Source organism: Tigriopus californicus, chromosome 8 (genome assembly GCF_007210705.1).
Source record: "Tigriopus californicus strain San Diego chromosome 8, Tcal_SD_v2.1, whole genome shotgun sequence".
NCBI classification, from domain to species: Eukaryota; Metazoa; Arthropoda; class Copepoda; order Harpacticoida; family Harpacticidae; genus Tigriopus; species Tigriopus californicus.
This window is the reverse complement of record NC_081447.1, coordinates 12,842,692-12,853,112: the sequence shown is the minus strand read 5'-3', so window position 1 is coordinate 12,853,112 and position 10,421 is coordinate 12,842,692. Positions and strand designations below refer to the sequence as shown.

The window sequence follows — 10,421 nt, the reverse complement described above, 5'->3', positions numbered from 1 at the left end:
ACTAAAGCCCAGCAACAAGTTGCTGACAAAAGCACTCAAATATTTCAAATAATATTTCTCCTCGACGTCAACAATGAACTGATCCGGTGTCTGGCTGGCGGGCAAACTTGTTCTTATTCCGGACGCATTTTTCTCGAAACAAATCACGATCAGACTCGGTTCAACGCCGAGCAAAATTCTGTTCCATATTGGCGCCACTTCGCTGGATGTTGTGGCGGTTGCTTCGAATGCGTTTCTCCACGGTGGCATTCTCCGCCGCCCGATTGAGTTGTAGCCGAATGAAATCCGGATCATGTCGGGTCAAATGATCCGTTTCCTCCTGGGCCGTCAGACTTCGATAATGCTTGACGTTCTTGGTGCGCTGATCCTCGCGCCACTTGGCATTCTCCATCATCTCCTTGAGCTTGTTCTCTCTCGTTTGATCATCTTCATCCTTGGACCGGGACTTACTCGCGTGCGATGACCTTCTAGCGGGTGATCGCGAACGTCGACGGTCTCGAGATCGGGACCGATCCCGTCGATATTTCAACGCACTCTGGACCTTCTTTCTGGCCTCGGGCGAACGGGATATGGAGCGTGGGCCACGCTCGGATCGAGCGGCGGGTCGATAGCCACGTTCTCTGGATGATCGGGCTGGTCGTCGAGACGGCTCGGGCGACCGTGATCGTCGACGTCTAGATGCGGCCGGTGAGCGGTTTCGGCGCTCCGTGGGCGGCGAGCGCGAGGGTTTTCGACGGGCGCGTGGGGAACGAGGACGACGATGGGTATTATGCGTGGGCTTTTTCCGGCGATCGGGGGAGGAGTCTGGACTGGAGGAGTGTCGCTGGGGCGATCGGCTCGATGTGGCCGGGTCGGAAGTGGCGGGTGGATTATCGGGCATCACGCCGAGTTTCTTCATGAGAATGGCATCCAAGTCTTGGTCGTCGTCCGAGCCCGATGAAGACGATGAGGATCGGCTGCGTTTCTTGGATTTTTTCTTCTTTTTGGATTTCTTCATTTTCTCAATCTGTAAAGTCAATTTTGAATTTCAACTGAACGTAAGCTCACGTAATTTCATTTTAAGTTTCACCCCCTCATGGCTTCTTATCCGCTCAAATATAACCTTTCCGAAGTGTTAATGGCCAAGTGGTCTCTCGTTTACCTTCTTTTGGATGGCCTTAAGTTTGATGGGATTGTCGAGGACGGCTCGTCGGGAATCCAATTCGCGTTTCTTCAAAGCCAGCAAAGGGTCCTCTTGCAATTTCCTCTGCAAATCCACTTGATGTTCGGCTCGAGACGCAAAAATCGACTGAGGAGTGCAATCTACAAGAGCCCCCATTCATCCATGTTATCGGACTTTACACGCGCCCATTCGCTTAGCACCGTGAATCAATAAGGAGACAGTAGTACTGACCGTATTCCACAGCGTTGATCTGTCCCATGGTGCCTTGCTGTTCGAAATTTGGACCGATCTCCTGGCCCAAGAGGTAATCCTCCTGGGTGGCCTGGCCATAGTTGGCATCTCGGATCCACTCGGTCATCTGGCTGGAGATTAGGCACCCGTCTGGTCAGACTTTCAGAGGCACACTTTGATTGGGTCTTCAGTTCAAGAGGAAACACATAATTTTCATTTCCAACGTTGTTGACAAATAGAACTTGAACTCAACAGGGTGACGGAGATGGGCTCGTGACGCTAGATTGGGTCAATTCTGGTCCCGATTGGAAATACTTCCGAGGGGATCCTCGGAGGGGTGGGATGGCCATTTGGCCTGACCCTTGTTTAATCTAGATGGGCTAGACTGATTTTTTATCTGTCATCCAACGTGACATTCATATAAAGTGGATAACAGAAGCAGCTAGATTAAAATAGATGGGGCTAGAGGTGGCTAAACAGCTGGCTCGATAACTGAAGGCCACTGGCCTTGAAGGCCGGCGGGAAATTTCACTTGGGCCGGATGGGCCTAATCATCCAGAAAGCTATTGGTGAGAGGGTGATGACATGGTCCTGGTTTTTCTATTTTGGATGGTCTTTTTAAAACTGACGGTCGGATCTGTAAATCCAACGGAGAAGCTGGCCTAGGAATCGTTTAACCATATAAACGGCAGAGACAAAGCACTTTGTCCGTCGCCCGGATTATGGCTCTACTGGACTCCGTCTGCCAGTCAGGAGTGAAGCCAGTCCGAGCCCGAAACGCAGCGGATGGTCACCCACCGGAACACGGGCCCGTCTGTCAGCTGTAGGCTAGGCCTAGACGCACTCAGCTGGCGAGGCCAGAAGCCCCAGACAAGGCACAGAGACCCACTGCGCAAAAGACTCGTCAGCCCTTTATTCAGGTTGACCCAAGGGTTCACCAGGTGGAGAGGGGAGGGGATGACTTTGACGGACAAAAGCCCAGGTTGACACCCACCCATACGGATCTGATAACTCTTTTTGGGCTGTACAACGGCCGAGTTATGGACCAAGAGCGCGTATATCATGGCTCTGGACCCCGATGGACATTTTGAGGCCAATGAGCTCAGGCCCGATTTGGTCACGCTTGACGTGAATGTTACCATCTGCTCAGGATCTGAACGCTCTGAACCGACCAGACTCAGTCAGAGCATTTCCCTCATTCGTAGCGAATCATATATAGACAACACACCCTTGACTGGTCACCGAAGACTGTGGTATGTATGCCAGTGAATGATTGGTTCGGAGTCTGTGACCATTAATGGTGAGATTGAGTAAACAATAATCGATACGAGACCCAAGGGGTTCGTCCTAGCTTGCGGATTGTGGGCCTGATTCATCGGCCACTGGATGAGGTCGTCGTCTCTGTCTTGGTTGCCATTATTCCTTCTGTCAGTGCTCTATCTCTCACATACAAACACACACACTCACTCCCTCTCTCTCTCACCTTCTCTCTGTTTAGCTGTTGAGCAACAACTGGTCTTCTGGATTAAGAATCTGATTTTGACGTGTGACGTCGACGACGTGGTGAGTGGTTGGGCCTGGCCTTCTAGCCTTCCTCTCGCCTGCCTGCCTCTCGGGGCTCTGTGGCCATTCTAGCCTTCTCTCTGCTCGCCTGTGTGTGGCTCCCTCGTTGATTGTCCACCCCTCTGGCTGGCCTTCATCCGCCTTGTGTTGTCCTTGGGGTCCAGCTGGGATCCACCCATCGGTCACTCGACGCCCCATCCATCCACCCACCTACCAGCCGGCTGATCTCCGCCCTTGACCATGTCTTACGCCTATCTGTTCAAGTACATCATCATCGGGGACACGGGTAAGCTGATCGGTGGCGCTGGCCTACGGGCCTCCGGGCCTCTGGGCCTCCGGGTGATCACCTTTGACCTCACGAACTAAGGCGCTCTAATACGGTGGGGTTGGTTTTGGGTTGCAGGCGTGGGCAAGTCGTGTCTGTTGTTACAGTTCACGGACAAGCGATTCCAGCCCGTTCACGATTTGACCATTGGCGTAGAATTTGGCGCCCGCATGATCAACATTGAAGGCAAACAGATCAAACTCCAAATCTGGGATACGGTCAGTAGTTGGCTCTCGGGTTTATGCCGTGCCGGCCCACCACCCACGGCGGTTTAATGTGCCATGGACCTGTTTGATTTTAGGCCGGTCAAGAAGCATTCCGCTCGATTACCCGTTCGTATTACCGCGGTGCGGCCGGCGCGCTCTTAGTGTACGATATCACCCGCCGCGACACGTTCAACCATCTGACCACGTGGCTCGAAGATGCCCGCCAACATTCCAATTCCAACATGGTAATCATGCTCATCGGCAACAAAAGGTAGGTTTGCCCTGTGTCATCCAGGACTGGGATGTCGACTTACTCCATTTCCGAGTCGGTCTGATGTTTTAGTGATTTGGAGAGTCGGCGCGATGTCAAACGTGAAGAAGGTGAGGCCTTTGCTCGTGAGCACGGACTCATCTTTATGGAGACCTCGGCCAAGACCGCGGCCAACGTCGAGGAGGCGTTTATCAACACAGCCCGAGAAATCTACGACAAGATTCAGGAAGGAGTCTTCGATATCAACAATGAGGTAAACGCCAGGACCTGAACTGACAACTTCAGTGACGAGTTCACAGTTTCAACCCCAAAAGCTCTAGCAGTACCGCTAGTCTGTTTGTCGACTCATTCATTCACGGTTCAGAGACAATGAATGGCCTTAAGCCACCCATGAAATGTTCAGATCTAGTATTCAATGGATTGGGTTCCTGTCTTTCTCAGACGCCAGGTCTAATAAGGGGTCCATGATAGCAATCATCAGATTAGTTACCCCAACCAAAGCAGTCATCAAATAAAAACTTCCAATAAACTAATTAATTGGCTTTGTCTTGACGGAAATCGTCACCAAGGAAAGCTTTCTCAATTGATACAAAAGCTTCAGTAATATTTTCAAACTCCGCATTTTTGTCTATATTTGCATCGGATACTCGGCAAAATAATGCTGTCAAAGGCCTAAAGAATCTGATGGAGACACCGAAAAACCCTCTCGACCCTTGCCAAAAGTAAAATCATGTCCTCCGTTTCAGGCGAATGGCATCAAAATTGGACCTCAACACTCGCCAGCCAACCCGAACATGCCCTCGGGCAATCAAGGGGGGTCCTCGTCAGGTGGATGTTGTTAAGGCGACCTCTCCCCTCAGAATGAATGACCTCTACATTTCTTGTTGATCACCCACCCCATTTCTGTTCCTAGCTCGCCCAAAAGCTGTGTGGTTTGAATTCATGTGGGCCAAGTTTGCCTTCGGCATATATGTAAAAAATATCGACCACTCCCTTCTGAATCCATTGTGATTTAATTTTAGTTCTGAGCCGATTTTTGCGAGTTCACCCCACGCCCTCTTCGGCCTGTCCTTTCGCTCTTGAATGTCAGCACCTTAAAATAATTCCAATCTGGTCTTTTTTTATTCAATTAGAAACCATATTGTCGCTTTTCTCTGCTCGTCCGTTCTTGTCAATCATCCATGCTTGGAATTCAAGTCCTCCTTCGAGAAGCGAAACTGAGAAAGCCATCTCTTTAATCATTTTTTTCATCTTTCCAAGGGATTTTATGTTCAGATATTATTTGAATAGTTCTTTAGTACAATAGATTACGATTGATCATCAACCAATATCATCTTTTTGACCGTGTTTTGAGGCGTCTCGGGATCGAACTTCTTTCCCGATGTTTGGGCCTGCACTCCTCTATCATCTCCCCAAAAGATTTGCCGTCATCCCCACTTGTAAGGATATCTATTGAACGTTTTATTCGCATTTCGCACAAGGGATAACAAATTACCAATCCAGCCCTGGTTGATAATGATGTAAAGCTTGCATATGATCGTGAATGTATCGAGCTATGCCAATGTGACGAGTGTATGTGAGCTCGGACGTGAGAAATAGACGAGATAGAATTTGACAACACCCAGTCTGTGTGAACTCCTTTGATATCAAGTCCTATAGATGCAGCTTTATGTGGAAAATGTCATTAGATGAGGTCCACATCCTGCTGGGAGATGGGCTTGGGAGCTGAGCTTTTCAGAGTGCGACGTTTCATTTTGTCTTAAAGAGATGCAAATGGGGTTGGTTCATTTTGGGAAGGCTAACTCACCTCGATTGCCTTCTCAGTATCAAATCGGAGGTTCTCGTTTCAATTTCAGCCTTTTAGTCCCCTGTGAGGATTAAACCAACCAACCAAGTCTCTCTGATCCAAGTACTTCTTTTAACGTTGTTCTGTCAATTACTTTAGGTACATAAGAAAGAAGGAAAATAACAGGAAAAAGTGAATTGGACTGAAATTGATGTGGAGTCTTTGAGCAAACATCTTCAAATTGTCAAACCCATCGGTTTGGGTTGGATTTTTCAATGCTACCACCACAACACTGAAGAACTGTGTATTATCTATAATTATTATTTTTTACGCTTCCAATATTACTCCTGTGATGGAGTATGGGAAAAGGAAAAGTTAATATAGGATTTTTTTCTTAATGGACGGGTGTGAACAAATTAAAGTTTTCAATCTGGATGGCGCCGACGAGTATTTTTATCTTTTTAATTTTCTCAATTAAGACCGTCCTCGTATCGACTACAGGGTGACAACAATGACTTAGGGCACTTTGAAACGGCTTTAACTCTTCATCTATTGATATTTCAGAGGTGACTCTGTTATGTTAAATCATTGAATATATACCCTGCTACAATTCTCATAAGTTTATTCGACATATCCTTCTCTGGCAGAAATTACAGCCTTCACACGTTTTCGCGCTTCAGTACAAGAAGCACATATGGTTTCCTCATCAACATTTTCCCATTCTGTCAATAAGGCTGCCTTGAGATCTTCAATGTTTTTGTTCAACCGTACCCCAACCTTCCTCTCCAGAATTGACTAAATACAAAAGTTGATTACATTGAGATCTGGAGAGGAAGGAGGCCACATTGTCTTGTCCCAAAAGTGCTCAAATTTGTCCTCGCAACAGCTCTGAACGAGTTTTGCTGTGTGGGAGGGTGCACCATCCTGCTGGAAACAGTAGGAACCCGTCCATTGTTGAGCCTGGATCCAGGGAAGCACCTTAGAGGCTAACATGTCCAAGTAAATGTGCTGGTTAACTTTAATACCCTCTGGAATGAAGACCAAAGAGGTTTTCTTGCCGCAATCAGTTACACCAGCCCACACCATTACAGATGCTGGTTTTTGCCGCCTGAATATTGTTCTCTCTTTCACAGGAACACTCTGAATGTTCCTGGCCAAAATCCGATCATTTTGACTGTTGAAAGCAGCTTCAACAGTGAAAAGCTTTTCATCTGTCCAAATCACAGAAATGTCCGTGCCCTCTTGAAACCACTTCTTGAGTTTTCTTGCTCTGGAGAGCCTCTTCTGGATAACAGTTGAACTCAAGATCTGTCTCTTTTGCATATGGTAGGCAGTCATGTGCAAGTCCTCTTTGACCACCTTTTGCATAACTTCCCGGTTCACACCTGCCTGGCGAGCCATTTGTCGAATGGACCTCTTGCTGTTTCGACAAATTTTCATTCTGGTGGTTTTTACTAGTTTTGGTGTCCTCACCGACCTGGGACGACCAGATTTTGGCCTGTTCTCAACACTGTTGAACTGTTTGAACCATTTAATAGTATATGACACAGTTGATTTTGACACTTTAATGACTTCCAAAGTCTTTGCAATCTTCCTGCAACTGTGGCCTTCCTTATAAAGTTTTATGATGGCCTCATGTTTTTCTATTTTGCGACAAATCTAGACACTATACAAATCACAAAGACAACATAAACAACAATTAGAGGTAACTGGATGATATTCTTCTTGCATATGACGGGAAATTTGAATGATGGAGTTGTATTTGAAGCTACTCTTGGATGCCCTAAAACATAGTTGTCACCCTGTAGGTTATTTGATTCCTGATCAAAATCTGAAGTACGTCCAAACGCATTTCTTCAAGCCTTTGACTTGAACGGCCGTGTCAATAATTCGTTTCGAAAGATAGCTTTAGAAACTTTGATAATCTTGTCCTCGAGATTACAAACTACAGGTTGGTGGTTGTCTTCTCAGTGAAAAGTACAGAAGGGAGAATGTCAAGGATTCTTGGTGAAAGTCCTCAAAGTGAATTAGTTGGGCCATGAGGTAATCATGAACGGCTTTATACGAAATATCCACATCATTTAGCTTTTTCTTGGTGCCACTTCGAGAGAGGCCAAGTTAAACCTCGGCAGACGGTCCAAACAGCAGAGGCCACAATTTAATATGCAACTTGTACAGTTTATTTAGTTGTACTTGAAAAAACAAAAACAAACTGAGGCTGCGATCGTATCCTATTGTTCTAGCTTTGTAGCCTTGACAAAAAAGATTGATGAACGGAAAAAGTCTTTCGCCGAAGGTCTCCACCGGAGCAAGGTTGAACCGAAACAGAAAGTGATTTGGATGAAAATAATATTGCAGAAAAATAAAGACGGCTATGTGCCATTTGCAGGAGCTCCAATTGTCCTTGGTTACATGCTTTTATCATGTGTATAACATCGAACTCTCAACCAAGTTCCAAAAATACTGCTATTTGGAACATGCTCTCAAGGGGAAAAATCATTTGATAAATGATTTCTTGAAGATTCAGGAAGAATAACCACAAATGAGATTGACAATATACAGAGGGTTAGAATTAAGTTGCATTCACTTTTGTTGGGTTTTTGCTCTTGCCAAGGTGCTATGACTGCTATCAGTGCATAATGCTCTGAAGCACATCTTTTGAGCTCGATTGCTTCCCTCTATTATTTGATGCCCAACAAATTATCTAATTATGAGACCCAAGAAATATTGCTTACTTTAAAACAGTTACTTTTAATCTTTTTTTTCCAATCCAAATTGTCGAGTCATTAAGTGTTGTAGTGCACTAACAAAGCAAGGAAAATACACTAACGTAGGCTTCGTTCATTTTCCAAAGCATATGATTCCTAAATATTTGAGTGCTTGTCTTTTTACGTAAATAAAGTTAAACGCAATATTGAATCAAGGTCTACGAGACGTACGCACGGTATCAAAGGCATCACACCACCAGGCTCGGAGTCACTCTCAAATATTTATTCCTGTGTAATCCATCGACACAGACCTTGATTGAATTAGCATTGTTTATTCCGTTGCTTCTTCTTCTTCTTCTTCTTCTTCTCGCGGAACATCTTTATCAGGCTTTTTCCTTCGCCTCTCTCCCACTTTCTGTCCATGCATCCAAATATCCAACCATGCCTACACATGTATCCAGATCTCTGTGTGAGCAATGGTTGCCCTGTGTCCTTCACGTTTTGTGGGCCTTTATAGCTTTCCTTTCAACCAACGACAATGGTACTTTCGACGGATAGTTTTCACTTCACTCTTTGAATGAAAAATATCCTCTTGCGCGTTTCTAGCCTTGACTGCATCTTTCTTCAGCCCTGGGGATTTCACACGACTTGATGGAAGCTCCAGGACAAATATGAATTGATGTCTTAAACCTTTTTCATATGCCCGAAAAAACCCGCATACCTCAATGAAAAAAGCTTCGATATTTGTCAAAATCAATACTATTGTAGCGCTCGCATTCATGAGATTTGTCATAAAAACCATCTTGTCTATACTTTAGACACACGTGCAAAGTTTATGTCTACCAATTTCTCAATGTGGAATGCTAGAAAGAGCGGAATGAAGTTCGATTTTGCTGATGCAATTCTAGAGCTCCTCAGCACGGCCCTAGATTAAGGTTTTTGAAGTTGCACGAGCGTCCCAGGGAAGATACACAAACCATGTTCTTGTTTAAAAAGTGCATTAGTCGAACTCTGAAACGCACTCTCCTTTTGATCATTACCCGCTTTCGTTCTTTAGTCACTTTTGTTTTGTTGAAAATGGAGGACTTACCCGCATGCTATATCGGCTCAAAACGAAAGATGAAAACACTTTTGAGCTTTTTCGATTGATATAGTTCCTATACACAACGAGGTCTGACAATGCATTCTCAAAAAAAAAATGTTCGAGCTATGGGACAGGAATTTGGTGTTGTCATGTTCGTTTTCGGGTTGCCATTTCGACTTTCTTGCGAAAGATAACAATTTCCAATGACATTGTCTTGACGCCCACGGACTTCTTAAACGATTTCTGTCCTTGATGCATGGATCTTCTCACTATTTAAATTAAGAAATATAGATAACGGGTATCCATGCATGCAATAATTCATATCAGCCTACGTATAGCATGTGAAAACGAGCTCAAATTACAAATGTGAGTCGGTAGAACAAGGATGAAGTTTGGCCAAGGTCAAACTTCGGTATGACAAGTTTTCCATGCTCCGTTTTCATTGATCCAACATACAATCTGTGGACGTAAACAGCCAAAAAGAATCACCTTTCCTGGGCAATTCGTCTTTGATTGCTCTGCGACGTCCAATCTAATCTTTTGCACAATGGCGAATTATTCACAGCATTTGCCAAAGCTGGTTTTCGCTCCTTCTAATACCGAAGTGGGGAAAGCCATTTAGTATTCTAGACAAGATGTAGCTATGTAAATTGATGTATTGATCTTAGGTGGAAGGAATTCATCAGACAGAGTGGTGTAGCGAGGAGAACATCATTCCTTGCAGTGAAGTACCCTGGCATTTTCCTCAGCAATTCTACCACGTTTTTGTTCTTTTGTGTCACATGATGTATATTTCTGCCAGCGGGGTTGAGACACGAGAAGGAAAGAGATAATTTTGAGCCTGACGATAAGGCCCCTGGTCCTGCCCCAAAGGCTCTTCATGGACTTACTAGCCTGCAAAAATATCTTGCCGGGTTCCCAGCCACATTTGATCCATTTCTATGTCTCAAGGACTTGGTGCTAAGAACTTTTTTTAACTCTAACTTTCCCTAGGTAGGCTCCAGTCCAGCTGAAGTGGGTTGGGACCTTGTGTAAAATATGGACTAAAACCAACGCCAATTGAGAACGATTTATTCGTGACGTTG

The 10,421-nt window shown here is 45.3% G+C and overlaps 2 protein-coding genes across 3 annotated transcripts; one reads left to right on the top strand and one right to left on the bottom strand.

The window, feature by feature from the left end:
• Positions 1 to 89: 89 nt before the first annotated feature.
• On the bottom strand, positions 90 to 1,691 carry LOC131885222 (pre-mRNA-splicing factor CWC25 homolog). Its single transcript, XM_059233181.1, has 3 exons — positions 1,394 to 1,691; positions 1,142 to 1,302; positions 90 to 1,006 (listed from the first exon to the last, which is right to left on the bottom strand). Exons 1-3 carry the CDS (start codon positions 1,518 to 1,520, stop codon positions 161 to 163), a joined length of 1,134 nt encoding a protein of 377 aa, XP_059089164.1. The 5' UTR covers positions 1,521 to 1,691; the 3' UTR covers positions 90 to 160.
• Positions 1,692 to 2,499: 808 nt separating this feature from the next.
• LOC131885227 (ras-related protein Rab-2) lies at positions 2,500 to 5,378 on the top strand. 2 transcript variants are annotated; one of them, XM_059233187.1, is made up of 6 exons: positions 2,500 to 2,646; positions 2,892 to 3,242; positions 3,360 to 3,499; positions 3,583 to 3,758; positions 3,831 to 4,011; positions 4,505 to 5,378. In XM_059233187.1, exons 2-6 carry the CDS (start codon positions 3,197 to 3,199, stop codon positions 4,598 to 4,600), a joined length of 639 nt encoding a protein of 212 aa, XP_059089170.1. In that variant the 5' UTR covers positions 2,500 to 2,646; positions 2,892 to 3,196; the 3' UTR covers positions 4,601 to 5,378. The 2 variants fall into 2 exon arrangements, with proteins under 2 accessions (XP_059089170.1, XP_059089171.1); XM_059233188.1 differs by lacking the exon at positions 2,500 to 2,646 and adding an exon at positions 2,671 to 2,820.
• The last annotated feature ends 5,043 nt before the right edge of the window (positions 5,379 to 10,421 follow it).